Source organism: Lissotriton vulgaris, chromosome 7 (genome assembly GCF_964263255.1).
Source record: "Lissotriton vulgaris chromosome 7, aLisVul1.2, whole genome shotgun sequence".
In the NCBI taxonomy this organism is placed as follows: domain Eukaryota; kingdom Metazoa; phylum Chordata; class Amphibia; order Caudata; family Salamandridae; genus Lissotriton; species Lissotriton vulgaris.
This window is the reverse complement of record NC_141695.1, coordinates 1,204,922,681-1,204,946,133: the sequence shown is the minus strand read 5'-3', so window position 1 is coordinate 1,204,946,133 and position 23,453 is coordinate 1,204,922,681. Positions and strand designations below refer to the sequence as shown.

At 49.4% G+C, this 23,453-nt stretch overlaps 1 protein-coding gene across 6 annotated transcripts in view; it reads left to right on the top strand.

Annotated features, from left to right (window-relative positions):
- The window catches only part of LOC147703187 (uncharacterized), a 901,849-nt gene that overhangs the window by 485,245 nt on the left and 393,151 nt on the right, over nucleotides 1-23,453 (top strand). For all 6 annotated transcript variants that reach the window (XM_086931719.1, XM_086931718.1, XM_086931717.1 and 3 more), the window contains exon 8: nucleotides 3,527-3,577. In XM_086931719.1, coding sequence (XP_086787845.1) covers nucleotides 3,527-3,577 — 51 coding nt within the window. The remainder of the gene's footprint in view (nucleotides 1-3,526; nucleotides 3,578-23,453) is intronic.

The window sequence follows — 23,453 nt, the reverse complement described above, 5'->3', positions numbered from 1 at the left end:
ACATGATTATGACTATACATGGAAATCTCCTACAAGAGAAGGAGTAGTTTCTTACCTGTAACTCCAGTTCTCTTGTAGAGGTATTCAGTGATAGTCATAAGCAACCCGTCCGCTTCCCCGGTTGCAGAAACAGACGTACCCAGGACTTGTCAGGCACTGCTTCTTTACGCCTTCAAAAAGAACTGAAAATGACTGCCTCTGGCTGTGCATCATTAGATACCATGGGTCTCTGGAGACTCTTAAAGGCATGATATCCATTTGTAGACACATAATGAAAGCCTATGGGGGGCTTCTCTGTCCAACCCTTTCATCTCTATCATGAAAAAGGAGTTTTGTGAAGGGTAGTTTTCTGTGTTGAAACTCAGTAAAATTGCTAAATTTAAAAGTTAGCTGGTTCTTTTTTCACTTCAAGATGAAGTAATGGCTAGTGTATTCTAGTTAGTTAGGCTGCATTATTGTCTTTTATCTCTTAAGTGTCTATGCAGGCCTTCCTGAAGAAAGGCAGAAGATGACAACTTAAGGAGATATATCTAATGAAGTGCTCCGGGGTCCACGCACATGGGTGGGACTATTCACATGATTATGACTATCACGGAAATACCCCTTCAAGAGAACTGGAGTTACAGTTAAACTACTCAATCCGGAGGATGTAGTCATATGGAGTCATCCGGTGCCCTATACCGATGTGCAGAGGTACTGCTGTATAAAAATTTCCGGATCCAGTCAGGCAGCGTAGGATAATTTTAAAGTAAGGAATCTGCAGCTAGATCTAGTCTCTACCAGATAAGGCGTTACTGAAGGTAAGTAACTTATTTATTTATGTGGACCCTGACACCAGGAAATCAATTGTCTGCCTGAAGGACAAAGAAGAGCTGAAGACCTGTGGACCAGCATCTACTTTGGCGCAAAATCCTGCCTGACTGCTGCTGTCCGGACAATCACCGTAGCAGACTCATTCAGAGGCGGAACAGCTTGCAAAACCCTTGGAGGTCTGCCCAGCACTACCTCAACCCTGCAGCTTCTCCCTTTGAGGGGACGAGCCACTTCCCTGGACCAGCAGGCTGAGGGCAGCTGCCTGGTACATCGTTCTGTCGTCCCCCAGGCCTACCAAGGAAGCAGCACCCCAGTAAAGGTTTTTGTGCTCCAGGAGGTCAGATCATCTCCTTGCCAAGTTCGGAGATACCAGGACCCCCAGGAGCCGCCCATCACCAATACTTGTGTTACTGGAGCCAGTTGCAAGTACCAAGGCTTGTTTCTGTTAAATCGAAACCCCACTGCCTCCAAAATGTACCTGCACGTCGAGGTACTCCGAGAGAGGCCAGTTCCACATCAAGGGTGGCACTGCTGTTTCTTTCCCTCACCTGCAAGTACACCAAGAACCACGAGTCTCTAACTTACTGACCCACCAGACAAAACACCTCTGTACACGAGCAGCCTGGCCTGGCCTGGGCACCCGTAAACTACTGTTGTCTCTGTGGTCCCGAGATCCTTCAAGAGCCTAGCTACCCATGGGTTCTTCTGGAGTGGTCCCCCCACATATAGCTTTTTCTTATAGGTTCTTTTCCCCATTGACTTTAGTGTGTAGCGTTCACAGGCTACCACTGCCTAAAGCACCACTGCATCTGAACACCCAGGGCAGGTAAACTTGAACTGTTAGTTTTTATTATCTGTACCTTAGCTCCTACTCACTTTAAGTCCAGAAGTACAGCCCTGTAAGTCGTCTTTAAGTTTACCTATGCAGTAAATGTTTGTTCCATAGGATAACATAACCTCGGTCGAGGCTCATGCCTCACATCTGACAGCTGTCAATTGCTAACGCTTTTACTCTAAAATTTGATATTTTTTAAGTGCTTACCTGATTCCGATCTTGGTGTCTAAAATTGTATAAAAATTAAATTTTTGGAAGTTCTCGAGTTTTTTCTAGAATGAGTTTAATTTATTGACTGTGTACAACAAATGCTTAACGCTACCTTCTGATTAAACCTAAACTGCTCGCCCAGGCTACCACAAAAAGCATTTGAGATTATAAATTTAAGCCCTGTAAAGACAATAAGTCTAGACCTTGTACATAGTGGACCTTGTACATAGTGTACCTCATTATGGTACACTACATAAAAACCAGTTTCCTACAATTGGCATGTTTAAGGGTTTCACATTAGTACATCGTCGCAAGCACCTCCTTGGTAGTGCTGCGCACGTCCTTTGGGCAATGCAGCCCTGCCCGCGCAATGGAACGCCCGCAGCGTGGCGGATTTTGTGCCGCGCTAAACGGGGTAAAAAACATAAGTAAAAACATTCATGCCTTCTTCCACCAAAGCAATAGTGCCAAGAGTGGTGTAAGAGGCAAGCAAGTTGTCACATGGGACCCTATGGTTTACCTGGGTTATTATACATGGATATTATAGTTTATTAAATCAAACACAAGAAAAGGTTTTGTACAGTAGATATCCTGAACTCCTAAAGTTCAAAATGCTCTTATATGTAATCATGAAGAAAAAGTGAAATTAAATAGTTGCCTAGGATCACACAATTTGGTCAAGTGGGGAAGCCGGGATTGATCCCAGGTTTTCTGGTTTCACATTGTGCAATTTTATTTCATTCCAATTCAGTAATCGTTGCTTCCTATTTACACTCGACTCTCCCAAGATAGTGATAGCAAGCAGAGAAGTCTAACCCCAAGGTGTGGTAGAGGGATAGTGAATAATATACAGCACAACACAATGTTTTGAAATCTGACTCTTCTAGAGACTAAGGGCTTAATTTAGAGGGCAGTATGGAAGGAAACCTTCAAAATATCTCAATTTCTCACTAAACACACCATGTACATGCTCTGGTTCCCCTACTCCCACCTTATCCTCACCCACCCTCCCCGCAAAGTCCCTCTCTTCCTACCCAGCAGGCCTCAATGTGTCCCTCAGGCACACCACAATCCATTTTTTGTGGCCCCATGGAAAATATTTGTGATTGCCTATTATATTATTATATTCTTGTATAGCGCCAGAATCAACCCCCGAAGGGGTATCTCCGCGCTTGCCTTGGGAACCCGTCCTGGTTTTTTCCTGTGAGATAGCCCCTACAGGGCATCCCCATGGTGAAAGCCAGGCATCCCGCCGCGGGGGGGCCGTTGTGGAGATTAAGCAAGCTTAATGCCCAGAGTTGCAGAGTGTGAACCCATGATTAGGTCAGGCACCGAAGCGAGAATTATCGAGTCCATGGACATTTGAGCTCAAGACCCTGCCGCGTCGGGAATTGAACCCTGGTCCCGGGTCTGACCTCTGCTTCAGGGTCTGCCTGCTCTAACCGGTGAGCCACACTTCTCCACCTATGATCTAGCAAATAAATGCTATAAAATTATTTAGACATGATATTTTTCCTGCTGCTTTTTGATGTGTGTGAATGTCTGAAAAGGTAGAAGCATTGAAGAGATAGTTGTTGCAGTGATGCAGGTGTCTTGTGTTGTGATTAAATTAAAATGTTTTTAGCCCTTTGAGCAGACATTCTTACAATGGTTTATTGATGCCCGTAGGTCTCCCACACCAAAGAGCAAACATAAAAGTAAAGAGAAGAAGCGACGAAGGTAAGCTGCTCTTGCTGCCTAATTTTCATCTGATTTCAGCAAACATTCTTGCTTTTCCAGTGTGAATCTCTTCAATATTTACATTGTGTTAATTTAGCGGGTGAGTCTTGAATTGTATTGTGTGTTTTAAAGTGTTTAAGGCATTGTCCATTGGTGGACTTGTAGTGACTCAATATGACGTTTAGTGTTAACCCACAATATCCCAATACATGACCACCAATTGATTATTTTCTAATGGTAGGTTCACGAGCAGCTCAAAGGTTTTCACTTAAATATTTGTTTGTTTTTAAAAGAAGAGATTGCAAAGATAGACCTAGAAATTGGATCATGACATCAATTTTTCCTCTGATCTTTGACTGATCGGGGACTTGTTCCCTTACTCATTTACATTTTTTATGAATTTGCATTTGTAGTAATCTGTAGTCTGTTAACAGCTCGGAAGATAAAAAGCACACACCAAACGAGGCAGGGGACAGTTTTTTCCTCAAGGGTACAATACTGATGAGGCAGCAACAGGCATTCACATTTAACATTCACAGCAGGTACCTTGGAAATTAGTACAGCCTTTCTTCTTGTGGTAAACACAATATGCTCTACCCAATGCCTCCTAATGATTTCCTAATTAGTTGCAACTTTTTGCTTTAGGCACCTGAGCTTCTTCTGAAGGAACTGTAGTTTAAAGTTTAAAAGCTTTGTTTAATGCTGCCTTTTTTATCACCTTGTGTTTTGAGGCGGTCTATTGTATTGATGCCCAACTCTCAGTGGTATTTAGATTGGGTGGTGCAGTCTGACGTGTATTCGGGAGTGGGGGAGGGTTCAAGGTTCTCCAGATATCACACTAAAATCCAAAATACTTTTTTTTTTTAAATAAGTTGCTTTTGATTAAGAAATATCTGGTTACACTTGTACGATCTTAGCCTTCCTCCCAATTTGATTAAAAGAGTTAATAATGAGTCTGCATCATAGGATTTTCACTTATGGTCTTAAACGTGCACTAGTCCTGGGATAGGGGTGGGATTGGGAGGGGGATGTTAGCCCCCGCCAAGCATTAACTCACTCACCAAGTTCTTCAGATAACAGAGACTGGAATCCCCCCAAAAATATTTTTTTTAAATAAAACTTGTTCTTATGAATTATAAATATATCTAGTTACACTGGCAGGATCTTAGCCTTCCTAGTAATTTGATTAATAGAAGTAATGACAGTCTGTTTTGCAGTATTTTCACTGCCGTTCTTAAAAGTTGCTTATTACTTAGGGGTTGTGGAGGGAACTATTCAACTTTGTCGGGCCAAACTGTGACTCTCACCCACCCATCCATCCCACTACACCTGTTGGGAGAAGCCTACAGGAGTACTGGCAGCCCATGACCTCCGATCAGTGGGGTCCTCCCATCTTACATCCAGGTTACCGTCTAGAACTCATTGCAACCCCTCCTCACAGAACCAATCTATTGCAAGATCAGCTCTTTCATGACTCAGTACACTCCACAGTTCTCAGCATTAGCACAGAGCATTTTGTGGTGGGTACTCTGTCACAGTGCCCGTCTTCTGGTGGAGTACTTACTGGGAGTCGACACAGACTTTGCAGACCTGCTCAGCAGGATGCAGCAACAAGTCCACAAGTGGGAACTTCTCCCACAAGTCCTACTCCCATATTTCCGGCATTGCGGGCTTCCGTATATAGAGCTCTTTGCCTCCTCTGAAAATACAAAATGTCCAAGCTTCTCCTCCAGGTACCCACACACAGTATTCCTGAGCAATGCAGTATGAAACAGGTGGTCAGATTTGCCTATGCTTATCTGCCTGTCCCACTTCTTCTGTTCGTGGTATGGAAGCTTCTGCAAGCATCCTTCACTCTCATCCTGTTAGTTCCCACCTGGGCCAGACAGTCTTTGTTCACCACTCTTCACCGGGCAAGTCTGGAAGCGGTAAGCTTTGGCAAAGCACTACGTTACGCTCGTGTAGTGTGCACTAGCGCAGTGATCATTTTTTGCTTGCTCGCGGTCCTCAACGTTAAGTTGGCGACCGCGAGCAAGCAAAATGATAACCCAGCAAGACTTTTTCCTCGTTCGCAATCAGCAACATCAAGTTGCCGATCGCGAGAGTGGAAAATAAACCTCCCAGCGAGATTCTCAACGCGGGAGGTCAGGTTTCTTATTGCGAGTGGTCACGTATGCTTGCGACCGCTCGCGATGAGAAACTACCAGTCCACGTTGAGAAAGCTGCAGCTAGAGTAAAAATCCACTTGAGCGGCAGAAAACTACAGCTCGCACTGTGCAAGATGCCGTTTTCAATGATTGCACAGTGCTGGATGTTTGTCCGCACTGTGCAATCATTAAAAAGGGCATCTTGCACAGTGCGAAAAGGGTACTACGCAGTTCGCCTAGTGCTACGCGTAGCTCGCGAAGTGCACTTTGCGTAGCTTCGCGTAGTTCTACTTCACAAACTATGCTCAGCCCTACTTCTGACCCAGTCAAAAAAGGTGACCAGTGACCTTTTAAGCAACTTAGAAAAGTAAAGCTTCTAAATCTACTGTTCTAAAATAGTTATTTAAAATCTGACATCAATAAGTTTGAATTATTCTTCGTACTAATTTGACACCTCGAAGCATCCTCCTGGCTCGCCCAATCGGAAAGTTACACTTGATTGGAAATATTAAGTCACCCAATGTTAGCAGATGGGGCTACCAGCTTTCCAATATGGAAAATGAACTTTGGCTACTTACCACTGTCAAGGCACGTAAAACTATTCGGATTTCCAATTGAGGTATCTTTTTACTTGCCAACTAGATTGAAGAACAGGCCTAATGCATTTCCATTTTAATGGTGGCACCTTAAGTTACAGGCCCTAGGTACTCGGAGCACTTTTTACTAGGGACGTACATGTAAGTTAGCCTTGCCAATCCGGTATTAGCCAAATTGTACCCGTTACAGCACAATTTTAGGGATCTGAGCACATTGTCTTGGCACGGTTCGCCAACACCTAAAGTCATCAAAACGGGTGGTGAACCTGCAAACAGCCATCTTCCTACTTTAGAATCCCAGGAGTGTTTTAAATCCCCCAGTCTATTCACTGACCAGTAGATTTTGATTCTGATGGATAGTTCTAACTGCATACTGCTCTCCTTAAGAATATCCCTTGGTCCAGACTGGATCTGGATAATTTTCCCAGCAATTATCCTTCATTCTGATAGGTGACACTATCTGGCTCTGTGATGACTGTTTTCTGCACCAGCAGTGACTGCGCCGAGCCACATTTAAGCACCAACCCTTTCTTTCCACACCCCTAGATATGGATCCAGTAATCTTATTTTCTTTTTTTTTTTTTTACTTTGTACCAGGAAAGTTGTCCCTACACCCCCCCCCCCCCTTACACACACACACACACACACACACACACACACACACACACACACACACCCACACCCACACCCACACACACACACACACCTGAACTCTACCCAGTATCCTCTTCAAAATGAGACGCGAAGGCCCAAGGGTGTCATTCAGAGGGCCATACAGAAACGCCCTCAAATTCCGACCTGATCCCAACATACACTTAATTTTCCGGGCTGTTAACCCCATAGTGAATATCAAGCTTCAGGGAGGCTTTGCTGCATCTTTCAGATGCCTTCTGTTCCCTCTTGTGTGCCTTCGTCTGGAGCCGCTAAGGGCTCCAGTTAGACTTCTATGACTTCTTGGGGCCTGGGAACAGGCCCAGTCTGCCACCAGCCTGTGCTTCCACTCTGATGTCAAGATCGACATCAGTTCCTCCTGTCCTGCCATTGATGCTGAATCAGCCAGCGCTATCCCTGGACCTGCTCACAATGAAGATATCTGCCACTGAACAGTGTTTGGATCATTCCAAAGCTGTTGCGGTGTTCAGTGACAAAAGTGCAACAAGACCCTAATCCTCTGCCTTGATGCTAGTAATATCAGAGGCTGGAGGCTTTTGCAAAATGTTTATGAAGTCACTAATGATGTGGACAACCTGCTCCACCTCACTATACTGAAAATGGGTTATTTCTGGATTTACAAAAAGCCAGTGGGCAATAACCAGTCGTGATTCGTCACTTGGGCCACCAGTAGAAGAAAGTACCTCTTTCGCAATAGTTGTGTAAGGACCTGCAAAAGTGCTTGATTTTATAGCTGCTTACTGTTGAAACCAATGCACACTTGTTAATTGAGCTCTTTTAACTAGTGTCAACTCTTATGAGCAGCCTTGAGGCCACTTGGTCCAAGAAGCCATACTTGGGCCCGTCTGTCATTTGCCTTTTTATCAGGTGACCTATATCAACCGCGAGTGGCCATCCCTTTCTTGCCTGAAAGCTTGGTGGTAAATGCATCATTGAGCAAAGTCCTTCCTAACTCCTATCCAGCCAATCCCCTGGATCGAGTTGATATGTATTGATGTCTTTATAAAGTTTGTGTTCGGACAGTTTGGCCTTAAGCTCCTTCAATGTGGTGTTGAAGTACAATAAATTGTTGCAATCTGCTTGGAGGGTTTTGAGTCAGTGAGTCACAACGACTTATCTTCTCGTGGACGGGCCTCAACTGGTTGGGGGCCAGTCACATGGACCCCTTAAGTCCAGGGAGACAGTCACCCGTCGGGTCCAGCTGTCTCTGGGTCCTAGTGTATTTTTCTCCTTTACAGCGGTCCATCAAAGAATTTTTCTTGATGCTGGGGCTACAGGATGCTGGCTAACTGGTCTCATGGTTACAGCAGTGTAAGTAAGTGCCTCAGTATGTATGGTCATCCCCAAGTTTTTCGACTAATGCTGCAGGCTTTTTGCCTCCGAGTGCACTAAAGCCTTTTTGCCAGACTTCAGTGCCAGTGACCTGACCCTAAAGTGTATGTTGAATTGGCAGTACTCAATTGGAGTTAGCTTACTTACCTGTTAGTTCTTCGTAAATGGTACACTGGTACCTAGGCCAAGTAAGTTAGAAGGGTGGAGCACAAAACGTGGCTGGGTTAACCTTGCGCAAAGCCAACTTTAACAGTAAATCTGAAAGTAAGTTGCTCCAGGGAACAAGGGAAAAACAGCCACTTACGTCCCCAAAACTCCTCTGTGTAAACACAAAGAATACAAGAAAAAATAATTACTGTCCCCGAGCACAACACAGCAAATATTGAGTCTTAAGAGAAAAGAAAAAACAGATCATATTCTTTCAATATTGTGAGTTCATTCAATCAGTTCCTTTTATTTTATTTTCACAAACGTGAGATTTCCATCACATAGTCAGTCTTCATACAATATTCATTGGAATCGTACAAAATGTAGCCAGAAAAACAAAGCCGACACGTGTTTCGTCACGGGAAACAATCACCCATTGACTTCTTCAGGGCATAAGAAACTCCTCATGAAGTCATACACCACATTCCAGGTATGACCGGTCTATGGTCCAGTACTATATAAGACTAGGTAAAGCCGTATTCTCTTCAGATGGTCAAGTCATCTATCATAAATAGGTTCAATATCTCCATATAGTTCATGAATCCATTGTGATTCAAAAAGAAATTGTATAGGAATTTCAGGGAGAGTACTCCTGTCGTCCTCTACAGAGCTTCTAAAGTAGGGTAGAGCAGTTGTGCACTGCTAGCCAAACTTTGCCATTTTAAGCAGTGGCAAAGCCACCACTTCCCCAGGGCTTGTGTGTAAGTATGCTCTCTGGCAAGCCTACCATGCCCTGAAGGCAGGGGGCAACATATGACACAGAAAAGGACATGCACTTTGCACGTCCTGACAGTAAAACATACAAAACTACGGTTTTTACTGTGGAAAGACTTGGTTGCCCAATTGAAAAGTACATGGTTACACACCAACTCCTGAATGGTGCGACCAAAGTAGTCACTCCAAGATATCAAACCTCTCGTTACATTAAGCCCGACTTGTATCAAAAGTGGAAGTGAATGTAACGTGTTGCTGTGTGCAGCGCTAGCAAAGCTGCCACTTTGTGGTCTCTAAAACACCTGTACCTTCCTGGGCACACATGAAGCCTGCTCCACGAGACTGCTTTCTACTCTGCCGGAGAGACGTGCCAGCGACTCTCAGGAAGGAGAACAGTGAGTGATAGCAGCACGTCAAAATGTCACATCCCTCCTGTATGAAGCCATTTGGGTGTTCGCCTCAACAGGCAGGTTTCCAGGGTGAAGCCGCCTTTGAAGGGCCGATGCGTAAAACCAGGAGGGATGGCTGCCCCATTGTTAAGATAGACAGGCTGGCACAGGAAGGAGCAAACCAATGGGGATGATGGACTGAGTGTTGCACATTCCAAGCACTCACCCCCAGTCAACTGATCTGTGTTTATTCCATCGTTCTTTACCTCACTCTACCACCCCAGTTCAGACATGGCCATATGCAAATCAGTCTGACCCTGTGCCTCATGGAAATTGTCCAGCCCGAACTGCCAAGCCATGTCTTCCCTGGACCCGAAACAAACATCCTGAGACTGGTTTCTGGCTAATCAACCATCAGCCAGGCTAGCTTGAGTCCAGTGGCAAAGTGAGCAAGTGACCCACGTCTGGACATACCCTGCCAACTTAGGGCAAACAAAGCAAAACCAAAGGGGATGAGTGTTTGATTTGCTCAAATGCTCCGTCCATCCCCTTTGGTATGGCTTTGTACGCTCTAAGTTGGGAGGGTATGCCCAGACGTGGGTCCCTTGCTCACTTTGCCACTGGATTTAGGATAGCCTGGCTGATGAGGGTTATGAACCCGAAACCAGTCCCAGGATGCTTGTTTCCGGTCCAGGGAAGACATGGCTTGGCAGTTCCGGCTGGACTGTTCCCATGGTATGGCGCAGGAAGGAGAGCGGGGAAACCAGTTGCCAAACTTTTTCCCCAGGGGCATATAGCCTTGAGGTAGTCACACCCAGGGTATAGACTTGTGGGGCCTGGACACCCAAAGTGGTCTTGCCATCTTGAGTGAGCAGAATGGTGCATCTTGGGACAGCCAGATGCCACACTCCACAGGAAATTGTCACCAGGTGGAAGCAAACAGAGTAGCCCACTGCATCCTGCCTGGGGGCACTTTCTGAGAATAAAGAGGACACCACTGGCACCCAGACCTCGGATCTCGACTGGCGTGGAAGAAAGACGAAGGACAACTGCCCTGCTGCACCGAGGGACCAGCCAAGAGAAGCTGCACCAACAGACTGCACTTTGCAGCTGGTGGCTAACAAGAGAGGGACAATGTCTGCTGTGTCCTGCTCAATGAGAAGCTGTCTCCATGGGCCAGGCAAGCCAAGAGAACTCCAACGGCCAGCTGACTGGCATCCTATTTGCAACACAGGGACACAACAGCTGAAGAAGCCTGCTGGAGCAAGTAGGTAGCCCAAAGTCTTCAAGTCACTACAACCGCTGCTATGCAGCACCAAGGACCAAGACCCGATGCACAGTTGCACCCGAGTTCGCTGAGCCTGGGAGTAATGTTGGCGAGTTGCTCGGCCCTTAGACGCCTTAACGAACAAGGAAGGCTTGGCTTGCGACCATGACTGGTAGTCCATGGGAGACTAGAGTTCGACTAGACCGGAGAGGAGTTAATGGGACATCTGTTAGAAAGTGGCTTTATATATACTGTACCAAAGTAAGGTACAGTGTGTATAGAGTCCACCAACCCCAGAGGTATAACAGAGGTTAAAGTAAGGACTGACCTTTCTATCAAAATTGGTAGCTTGGTCGAGCAGTAAGGCAGTACCAGAGGACAGTGTAAAGCATTTGTTGTACACACTCAGTCAGCAAAAGGTTTCACACACTCAAGGACTGAACTCCACGCCAATTGTTTTTATATCAAAAGATATCGTTTAATTTTTAGAACCAACAGGCATAAAAAATATACTTTTCTCAGTGATGAGTAATCTCAGGTTATTGCTTTGCAGAAAGGCAATGACTTTGTAAACACAATAGGTACAGGGGTTGTAATAGGCAACATAATTCTAAACACAATTTAGCATTGAGCTCAATGGGTTTTTCCACACAATTACAGTTGATTACTTTGTAGATTACTTTTGTAAGTCCAGGACTGGGTCCTGGATTCAGTCTTTGGGTCTAAGCTGGAAACAGTTTAGTAAAAACGTTTTGGTTATTGCAATGATTTTTAAGGAATACAAAGGTATTTTAAAATTTCACACAAACTTTTGAGTGAAAATCTGGCACGGTTATCCAATGGGAGAAAATTCAGGTTACAGGTAAAGTATATTCTCATTACTTTTGTAATCCAGTACTGGGCTTCTAGGTCCAGCACTGGGACCTCTACTTAAGACAGGTAAGTAATTACATTTCAGTAGTTAGTACGATTTTTGAAGAATATTTCAAGGTTCCAAAAGTAGACAGAAGAAATTTCACAGAAAAGCAGACTTTGGATTCCTATTGAGAAAATTAAGGTAACTAGTAAACCCGGGTAGGATTACGTTTGCGGTTCAGTACTGGGCTACAAGATACAGTACTGGCTTCCCTCCTGATCACAGGTGAGTACTTCGAAATTCGGAATTCGGCTGATTTTATATGAATATTTTAAGTTTTCAAAACTTCACATGTAAAAGATTTTTCGAGTCAAACCAGTCAATGTTATCCAATGGCAGGTAAGTGAGTTATCGGTTTTCAGGTGAGTACTTGAATGGTGAAGTTAAGGTTCAGCGCATAGACTCAGGGGTCCCACAGGGTCAGGTAGGTACAGTTGGTTCACCCTCAGCGGCACAGGGGCAGCCGGGTGCAGAGGTGGTTAGGTCCAATGTTAACCAATGAGGGGCAGGGAGCCTTCGGTTGGTGGCTGCTGACTAGCAGGCCACGCGGCTGTAGGAGCTGGGCTCCTGGTCACTTGCTCAGGGGAAATGGGGAAGTAGGATAGGGCAAAGGTTGCACTGCCAGAGGCCCTCGGACGGCTGGGTGCAGGGTGCTTTAGAGCCGTCGGGCGGTCAATGTTATTCAATGGTAAAGGTAAAAGGGGAACAAAGGCTGCAGACTCTGGGAGGGTGATTCTCTTGGTGCAACCACCACTTCAAGAGTTAAGTTGGGATCCTGGAGAAGAGGTAGGTACCCCAAAGAAAGGCACAGGGAGCCGCAGGGCGCTGGGTACAGGGGTGTCTTTGCGTGTCAGGAAAACCCTCAGCTGGTCCCGGTTGGAGTGGTCCTTGGTTCTGAGACTGCAGGCGTCATCTGGTTCGTCGAGGAGGGTCTTTGGGCACTGGACTTCGGGTCCCAGTCGCCGAGGGGATGTCCTCGTAGTCTTGGATCACTCGGGCACGGGCCGGGCTCGGCGGGTGCAGAGTGGGTATGTCTTGAGCTTCCTGGCTGGCACCAGGGGGTTGGTTGTTAAAGCAGAGCCTCTGCTTATGGGAGTCCCAGTCTTTAAGAGGGTCAAGGCAAGCAGGTCCTCCGGGGGTCCCAAGGTTGCTGTCCGCTGGAGTTGCTGGGATTAAGCAGGAGCAGGTGATGGATCGGCAGGCCGGTAGGGCTGGGTCAAAGTCAGTTGGTGTCGTCCTGTTTTGAGCAGCTGCACGGCGAGTCTTCTTCTACTTGCTCTTCTTACTACTTTTTCTTATTGGGACCTGAGGAAGGAAGGTTCAGGGTGCCCCTAAATACTAAGTTTAGGGGCGTTGCAGGTAGGGCAAAGGCAGGGACCAATAGGTCCCTGTCCTGGGGTGGGTACTCCCCCCCTAGCCCGCTCCTCTCCTGTGAGAGAGGGTCAGGAGCCTTGCTGTGATTAAGCAGGGCTACCCATCTTCAAGATGGCTGGAGCCCGGGGTTGTGCTTAACCTAGCCTCTCCCACCTGAGTTGTGGGGTTGGCACAAGCTGGCACCACCCCCCTTCCTGATGTAGGGTTTCCCGCCAGTCTTCCCGCCAGAGTGGGGGTCAGAACTGGTGGGGGCCAGTTGCTGAGTACAGCAAGTGGCCTGGAGAAGCTCACAAAGGCGGCATGCCTTTGAAGTTTCCCCCTGCCCATCCAGGGGGAGGAGACCTAGCACCTTGCCGAGGGGCTCTCCACCCAGGGGTCCAGCAACATGTCTGCTGTGTGGCAGCCTGGGCAGCCACTCAGTCCAGACGTGAATTGTAGGTTAGATTTAAGGGGGCACCTCTAAGATGCCCTCTGCAGGGGACACCTCTAAGATGCCCTCTGGGGTGCATTTTACATTAAATCCCACACTAGCATCAGTGTGGGTTTAATGTGTTACAAATTTTTATACCAAACGTGTCAGTCTTCCATGTGGCCATTATGGTGCTATGGAGTTCGTAATGACTACCTCCCGGCACCCAGCTAGAGGGGTGACTGATGTATGCCAGGGCAGTGGGTTTGTGGGCATGGCACACAGGCATGTGTCTCACATATAATATCACATATAAATGGGTAGCATACCTTACTTTAAAGCCCACAATTTCACCTTGGTTTAACTAACAATTTCCACATTTGGCGTGCTCACTGTATTGTGCTAATCTCTAACAGCACGTGCTTGAACGTAACTACGAATGTTTCAGAGCTTCTCTTTGCCCCAAAGACAGTGGCGACAGCCTCTTTTTATTGCGCATTGGCATTCAGTATTAAGTTCAAATTTCCTTTTCTTCCTTTTTAAATCCATTTTTCTTTCTATTCACAATGTTCACTTAATGTTCACTTTCTCCACTAGAGAAGTCTTCCACTCCGCCATGCAAGTAACATGCCATTTTCCATAGTTTCTCATATTCCTGTCGGCCTTTCGAACCTTTTCTTCCAAGAATACGCACAAGAAGCACCATTCATAAAAAGCAGTTTATTTTTAATCCAATGCATTTTGGACCTCCAAGGGTCCTTCGTCAGGGAAAACTGTAATAACAACAAAAACATCCTATTAGACTTTTATCCCACCTCGTCTATGTTCAAGAGAACTTATTTTTAAAGAAACGTTTGTTGCACGTATTTTACTATGCTGATTTACTTCGGTGACAAACACCCCTCTCTCCTCTGCAACCTTCCATTTCACCGTAACTAACACATTCCACCCTTCTTTTCCTCCCACTCCGCTTTGGCAGATCTTAAATAACACCTTCTTTCCTCCCCTGTACCCATCTCTCAACATTTATTCACCTCCCCGTTTTACTTTTACCGCATACCTGCTGTAACGTGTCATTCTCGCTGCTCAAGCCAACGTGTAAGATCTGCTCACTCCATTTTAACACTGCACTCTTTATTCACTACCTACCCCCCTCTGCAGGGGACACCTCTAAGATGCCCTCTGGGGTGCATTTTACATTAAATCCCACACTGGCATCAGTGTGGGTTTAATGTGCTGAGAAGTTCGATACCAAACTTGTCAGTCTTTCGTGTAGCCATTATGATGCTGTGGAGTTCGTAATGACTACCTCCCGGCACCCAGCTAGAGGGGTGATTGATGTATGCCAGGGCAGTGGGTTTGTGGGCATGGCACACAGGCATGTGTGCAATGTCGACTCTTTGTTTAGTTCTGTACCTAGACGCTCAGCCTGCAAAGGCAGTGTGTGGGTGTCCGGTTACAGGTCCTCTAAAGGTGGCACATTAAGTGCTGCAGCCTTAGGGGTCTTCTCTGGTCACCATGCTCTGGGTACCTAGGGTACCATTTACTAGGGGCTGACAGGTGGCCAGTGATGCCAATTGGGTTTTAGTTTCAACACAGTTTTTGGGAAGGAACACAGTCCCTGGGTACCTGGTTGGCTGGAGCCCAGGGCACACTCAGTCAAATCACATCAGCAGTTCAGAAAAAAGTGTGGGCATACCAATGCAAGAAAAATGGCACTTTTTCACAACGTCACATCCACAGCATCCTTGGAGCATCTTCAGTGTTCTTTGCAACAGGATCACAACATAGGAATCCATTGCAATGCAGATAGTGTGTGGACTTGCTGGAAGACTGCTTGTTCTGAGAAGGTAACTGTTCTTGAGGACCTCTTGTCCACCTTTCGAGCTCTCTACTGGTGTTAGTTGCACCAAATGCTTCTAACCAACCGCACTGACACGTACCCAAGCTTTCCTTGAAAAGGTTTCCAAGTCTCCTATTAGCTGGCTTTGCCAAGGCTTGTTCAGTCTAGTGAAATGGATTGGATTTATTATTGCTTACAAAATATATGTTCGAGGCATGTGGGCTGCTGAATTCATATCTGTGCATAGATCGCCGCCTAGTGTTGGGTCCGGATGATTGCACATTGTTGTCCTGCAAGAGTCCTCGAAGTATCACGAGATAGGTGGCTCCTCCCCCGGACTACAATGCGCATGGGCATCCTCTACATCCTCAGATTGTTTTTTTCCGCCATTGGGTTCGGATGTACTTTTCTTTACTCAAGTTCGGAAACTTTCTAAAGGCCAAAAGGCCTTCGGGGTCGTCTGTATTGTTTCGATCGGTGCAGAGTTCTTGTTCCCGTTTTCTTGAGCAGGACGTCTAAGAGCCGCGTGGCCTTTTAGACACCGGAGGCCTGATCGTCGATGGAACGGAGCCCGTTCAAACGATGCCCCCTCTGTAACTTTAAGTACCCGCACATCGATGTACACCCGGTGTGCAACAAGTGCTTATCACCGGAGCACGACGAGAACAACTGTCTAGCTTGTGCTCGATTCAGGTCGAAGAAGACGCTTAGAGTCCGACGCGCAGCGAGGCAAACGATGTCGAAGCCAGCGCCCGACCCGGTGAATATCTTCGACGAAGACGACGATGCAGTCGTCGACACAGAGGATCCAGAACAGCAGTCTGATCCCAGTTCGGAGCATGACTCCAACTATTATGAAGAAGACGAAGATAACTTGGAATATGAAAACGTCGTCGAGGTAAGGGACGACGTATCCCCCATCTGAGCCGTTGATGACGACTCGAGCGATGAAACTGGCCCAACAGTGGGTACGGGGCCCGAAAAAGACACTCAAAGACTTTGAGGCTCAGGTCGAGGCATCGCCAGAAGGCCTTAGCCTAGATCATGAAGAATGTTGTATAGCCCCGCGTCAAGGCCTGGCTAAGAAAACATCACATGAGCCATCGGTTCCACTACTCAAAACGAAACCGAAAGCCGTTGAGGCAATAACGAAACCGAAAGTGCTGAAGACCGTCTTCAGGTCAAAGCTCAACCCCATCGGGAGTCGACTAAGAAAACAGGTGTCGACGACCCTGCTGGCTCAAAAGTAAAGAGTGTTGAACCGAAGATCGGGGCGCTAAAGTCCGCCATTAAAACCAAGCACGTCGAACCGAAGAAGTAGACGTCGATGGACAGCGACACAAACAAGGGACTCGAGTTTCAGAAGGGTCTCGATCCGAAGCATCAGGTCGACAGACCACAGCTTGTCAAAGGCCTCGAATCGAAAGTTGTTGGAAGGCGGTGACCCCAGGGGTCAAGTAGACTCTCCTAACCCCCTGGAACCTCCTTGTGAGAAGTTAGCCTGATATGCAGTGCTCACTATTCTAGTGATCACTATGCATCAGTCCAAACGACCCTTATGGTGATTGGTTGTAAGTTAACCTTAGACCAGCTATCCTAGTTGCGTGGATACGAGCAGTCTTCGGGCTAAACTCTAGAGGGCGTGTTAAGCCAGCTGTTATACCATCACATACCCCTTGAACACCAAGTGAAAGGACACCACACAAGTGTTATGAAAATAAACAGTGTATTTATTAGAATCACAACAGCCCTGTACTCTTTATGAGGACAGGGTACTAAGCACACAACGAAATTCTTAAGAAAATACTTCAAGTGCACGATCAATACAAGTGCCCGAGGGCACGGAAAGTTTAGTGGTCTCGGGCGGACCCGATAAGGCAAGTCGGAAGCGGTAGGGACTCGGGACCCTTAAATAAGGAGGCTATGCGAGGCACCGAAATGCCGAAGTTACCTAGCCAAAGGGCTGCGGCTGCACAAGTCTTTACAGACGTCTGGAGTCCTCGCTGATGAGCCAGGAGCCGGAAGGAAGGAGTTGCTGGCCGGCGACCAGTGGAGATAGTTCGTAGTGATCCAAGCCTGGATCAGAGATGGATGACACCTGAAAGCAGAGGGGACCAAGTTCGTAACTACTAGCCAGTAGTCAGAGGGTACCAGGAGGGTACTGGATGATCGTCACCTCGGCTAGGTGAGTGGGCGACGCTCGGCTATGCAGTCTAACGGACCAGGAGGCGTTGTCGGCGACCAGGATGGAGGTGCGAGCTGTCCAGCGAAGATTGATGCTGTCGGCGTCGCTGGGCCCAGGATTGGGGCAACAAGCCTTGGCAAATTCAGGGCCACGTGGTGGACCTAAAATGGCGTCTTGAGTGGACCAGGAGGGTCCGGGGTGCTCCTCTCTCAGAAGGGAGCAAAAGGTCAGTCTGGAGCAACCAGACCAGCTGCGTTGGTTGTCGGGTGTCGTCAAGAAGGTCACAAGCCAGCGGCTAGTAACCAGACAACGTGATGAGCAGCAAAAGCAGAAGGGCCCCACGCAGATCGTGGAGATGCTGGGAGACTGCACTTCGGTGCTGGAACTGCTCAGGGTTGGGGCTTCTCGGACCCCAAAGCACTCACCAGAGGATCCCTCGGCGGTCGTGCTGGTTTAAGAAATCGTGCAGGTTCTGATGATGGCCGGTCCCTCGGTCTCGTCGCACCCACGGATCTCAGCTGAGCTGACGATGTGGGTAGAGGTCAGAGGCGCCAGGGAAGCCGGTTCTCGTCGAGCTGGGCAGTCGAATTCCTGAGGAAGGACTTGCAGCAAACCGCAGAGTTCTTAGATGGTGCCTGCGGATGCAGGGTGACTACTCCTTAGCCACAAGGGAGAAATCTTGAGAAGAGTCTTGAATGTTCTTTCGTAGAAAGTAGTTCTTGATTCAAAGATGATCTAATTTGGAAGGGTCCCCGCTCCTGCCTTTATCCTAAAGAAAGGGGTGGGTAAGTGACCAGGTCCTGCCCTAGGGGTGGGACCAGGAAGGGGGGTGGTTACACCCCTCTCCCATGTCGGACTTTCCCCAGGTCCGGGGCTGGGGTGCCCCTGGAACTGGTTCTAGCCGGCAGATGCGTAGTGAGCACCGGGGTGCCACTCCGCAGTCACCTTCCTGTAAAGCCCTGCCTACCCAGGATACACAAAACCCTGTCTGGAATGGTGCTAGCACCGCCCCTGACAGGAAACCCTTTGTCCAAGCTCTCCTCGCTGGAAGGACTCCCAGCAGCAGGAGGTCAGACTCGTGTCTGTGGTGGCAGCATCCATTTTGTGGAGCTGAGGCTTCAGTTAACTTTAACCGGTGTTCACAGTTACGTACATGTCGTGTCCCTCTAGAAGGGTGGAATGCTAACCCCGTCGCCAGCATTGGTGAGGGGTCAGTATCCCGATTCGTATGACACCTTACTCGACATGTCTTGATACCGCGATACCGAAGTTAGCGATATGGGATGCGTTATCATGGAACAGCCATTGGGTCTTGGTTCCGCAAGCTGCAACCGGGCTCGGCTCGTGCCAGAGCCCAATTCACACGATTCCACGCACTCTGCCTTCAGGATTGTCTAGGCCTGCCATAGGAGTGACTGATAGGAACTCGGGTGTCCATTTGAGGGTTAGATATAGGTATTCTATATCTAAAGCAAAGGGCGAGTACGCCACCTTGCCCCAGCTGTCGTGCAGCCAGTTGTCAGATTTAGATGGCCATCCAGGGGTGGCATAATACATGCTTCAGCCCCTGGGTACACCTATGCCCTGAGTTACAGGGTTTGATAAGGTGGCCCAGTTCCAATTGGATAATGCACCTAAGGTACACATGTCAATTTAGTGAGAGAACAGCTAGGCTGTGGGTCTGATTGGCAGGCCCACAGCCAGAGAAAGTCGTAAACCAGTGAAACAAAAGCAAAACATCTGGGTGATCATAGGATTGCAGACCCTACTCTCCTACACTCCTCTCCCACAATTACTGCCGAGTCTTATCGAGGGGGGAGTCCCCACCGGGGAGGACTGATCGTACACACTGTCGACACACCACACTTATGAACGGACACTACACCGTGATTCTTTATCAAGAAAGACTTTATCAAGATTAAAGTAAAGAGTAATACACAGCGATCGAGGGATCGCGAAAGTCTCGTATCGAGGGGTCGGGGAAGCGGGACAGTCTTAGTAGTTCAGCTGGCACGCCACGTACCCGGCGCACAGTTCTCAATCCTCGAACTGGGGGGTACGGGGCTGGCGATGGGACTTGCTGTCCTACTCACTTCTGGTTCAAGATGTTCGTGAGGGTAGCGTCGATGGTCCAGCCGGACCAGAGAGTTCGTCAAGCCGCGACGAGGTCAGCAGGGCTTGGGCAGGAGTACTCTGTCGTACTCGTAAGCAGAGGGAGCCGCGACAGCGTCAGCAGGGCTCCGATGTTCAGGTCTTGTGCTTCAAGAGGGAGCCGCGACGACGTCAGCAGGGCTCCGATGGTTCGGTTCCGTAGGTTCTAGGATGAGCCGCGACAACGTCAGCAGGGCTCGTTGGGTCAGAGTCTGTTCTCCTCAAAGTCAGCCGCGATCAGATCAGCAGGGCTTTCTTGTCCAAGATACAACTGCCGATTAGGTGGAAGGCAGGCTGTCTTATAGTCGTCGAGCTCTTTGATGTCCGGACCCTCATAGGCAGGAGGCCGGAGGTCCGAGGGCCAGGCGCCTCATCGTCTGGGCGGTTGGTTCTTTGATGCTTTGGACCATGCGTCCAGGGAATCCCAGACGCCCATCAAGGCCTGGAGCCAGCTCGCTAGGAGGCCCAAGGTGCGATCGAAACCAGCCCCCAGGGATAGTTCAGAGGTGTGAGGGCAACCAGTTCCTCGGAAGGGGGCCGGAGGTGTGATGGAAGTCTTGGTTTCGGATACTTGGTGAGTCGTTCACCCCCCGGGTGGATCTGGGCGCGCCGGACGCGCAGGCTTAGCTGCAGCCAGGAGAGGCCAGGGCTGCCGAAAGGAAAGAAGGCGGCCGGCCAAACATGGAGTCTGATGGTCACGTGGACGGGTGCAGGCACGCGGTCTGGGGGATCGTCTCGGGTCCAGTGTAGGAGGGTCATGTACAGTTCTGGGTGGACGGAAATCAGTTCCACCCGTAGATCTGGGGCTGCGGAGATCAGCGAGGACCACGACACGAGGCCGGGTCCAACATGCGTCCCCTTCAGCTGAAAGACGAGGAGAACTACCCATCCTCTTGGGGGTTCTCTTCGCGGAGGCGGAAGAAGCGGGTCAGGCCGTCGGGGTTGGCGTGGTCGGCACCAGGCCTGTGTTCCACACTAAAATCCATCCCTTGGAGGGAGATGGACCAGCGTAGCAGTTTAGGGTTCTCTCCTCTCATTTGCATGAGCCACCGGAGAGGACGGTGGTCGGTCTGGACCCGGAAGTGGGTCCCGAACAGGTAGGGCATCAGTTTCTTTAAGGCCCATACTACTGCGAAGGCCTCTCGCTCGATGGTGCTCCATCTCTGCTCCCGGGGTAGTAGCCTCCGGCTGATAAAGGCTACCGGATGATCAATCCCCTTGTCGTCCACTTGGGAGAGCACGGCCCCGATGCCATGTTCGGAGGCGTCGGTCTGAACCACGAACTCTCGGGAGTAGTCGGGGGCCTGTAGGACTGGAGCGGTGCACATGGCTTGGTTCAATTCTTCGAAGGCCTTCTGACAGGCGGGGGTCCAGATAACCTTCTTTGGGTTGGCCTTGGCTGTCAACTCGGTGAGGGGGCCTACAATACTCCCGTACCCCTTGATGAATCTACGGTAGTACCCTGTGAGCCCTAGGAAAGCCCGCACCTCGGTCTGGGTCGTGGGGGTCTCCCAGGCATTGATTGCGTCTATCTTGAGTTGGAGGGGGGCCACGAGGCCGCTGCCGACCTGGTGCCCTAGGTATACCACTGAGCTTTGTCCTATTTGGCATTTACTAGCTTTAATGGTGAGCCCGGCTCGACGCAGGGCGTCCAAAACCTCCCAGAGGTGGTGCAGGTGCTCGGCCCAGTGAGCAGTGAACACTGCAATGTCTTCTAGGTAGGCTGCACTGAAACTTTCCAACCCAGCCAGGACCTGATTGACCAGTCGCTGGAAGGTGGCGGGGGCGTTTTTCATGCCGAAGGGCATGACTCAGAAGTGGAAATGGCCATCCGGAGTGGAGAAAGCAGACCTTTCTTGGGCCCTCTCCGTGAGGCCGATCTGCCAGTAGCCACTGGTGAGATCGAAGGTACTAAGGTACTGAGCCGACCCTAAGCTGTCAATCAGTTCGTCGGCTCGGGGGATGGGGTGTGCATCGGTTCGGGTGACTGCGTTGAGTCCACGGTAGTCTACGCAGAACCTCAGCTCAGGAACGGTGCCGGGGGCGGCTGCCTTCGGAACCAGGACCACGGGACTAGCCCATGGGCTGTCGGAGGCTTCCACCACTCCTAGGTCCAACATTTTGTCGACCTCAGCCTTGATGCAGGCTCGGACTCGGTCCGGGACTCGGTAGGCTCTGTGCCGTACCAGAGGGTTGTCCCCGGTGTCCACGTCGTGGACGCACCAACTAGTGACGCCGGGAGTGAGGGAGAAGAGGTCTGAGAATTGTCCCAGCAAGTGGCGACATTCCTCACGCTGCAAGGGGGTGAGGGAGGAGGAGAGACTCACTCCCTCTACGGAGCCATCTTGATCCTTTGCACACAGGAGATCGGGTAGAGGGTCCGTTTCCTCTTCCTCTCCGTCGTCGGTGGCAAAGAGTAACCCCAACTCAGACCGCACAAAATGGGGTTTGAGCCGGTTTACGTGTAACACTTTCAGGGCGTTCCTGGCTGATTTCGTATCAACGAGGTAGGTGACCTTGCTCTTGTGCTCTATCACCTTAAAGGGTCCAGTCCACTTGTCCTGCAAGGCACAAGGTTCCACTGGGGACATGACCCAAACCTGTTGGCCTGGTTGAAACTCGACCAGAGTGGCATTCTGGTCGTACCAGCGTTTCATCTCCTCTTGGCTGGCTTCCAGGTTGGCCTCGGCCAGCTCGCGAAACTTCCGCGTCTGGTTCCGGAGGGCCAGGACGTAGAATACGTCGGGGGGGGGGGGGCTGCCTCTCAGCCTTCCTTGACCAGGCTGAGGGGTTCCCGGACGGGGTGCCCATAGAGCAGCTCGAAAGGGCTAAACCCCAAGGATTTCTGGGGTACTCTCGGTAGGCGAACAGGAGGCAGGGTAGGAGGACGTCCCACTTGCGTCGCAAGGGCTCCTCAAGACCCATGATCATCCCTTTCAGGGTGCGGTTGAACCGCTCAACCAGGCCGTTGCCCTGGGGATGGTAGGGGTTGGTGAACCGGTAGGACACCCCACACTGTTGCCAGAGGGACTTCATGTACCAGGATATGAAGTTAGTCGCTCGAACGCTTACCACTTCTCTGGGGAATCCCACCCGGGAGAAGATCCCCATGAGGGCCCGGCCTACGACTGGGGCCGTCGCGGTCCGGAGGTGGATGGCTTCGGGGTATCGGGTGGCGTGATCAACCAGAACCAGAATGAACCGGTGGCCTAAGGAGGTCCGGGGGTCCAGAGGTCTGACGATGTCGATCCCCACCCTCTCAAAGGGGGTACTGACAACTGGAAAGGGCTGGAGGGGAGCCTTGCGCTTGCCTACGCTTTTGCCGCTAGCCTGACACGTGGGGCAGGACTTGCAGTGGTGTTCCACATCAGCCCGCATGTGGGGCCAGTAGAAATGGGTCACTAGTCGTTTGAAGGTCTTATCTTGGCCCAGATGCCCTGCCAGGGGCACATCGTGGGCCAGGTTGAGGAGGAGTCCGCGGAAACGTAGGGGTACCACCAGCACACGGGCTGATCCTAGTTCCGCGGTCTTCTGTTCACTGTACAGTAGGCCGTTTTCGCAGTAAAGGTAATGGGAGCCGGACTGGTCTCCAGCAGCCTGGGCTGCGGCCTGTCGGCGGAGCCCCTCTAGGGCAGGGCAGGAGGTCTGCTCTTGGCAGAACTCCTCTCGGGACG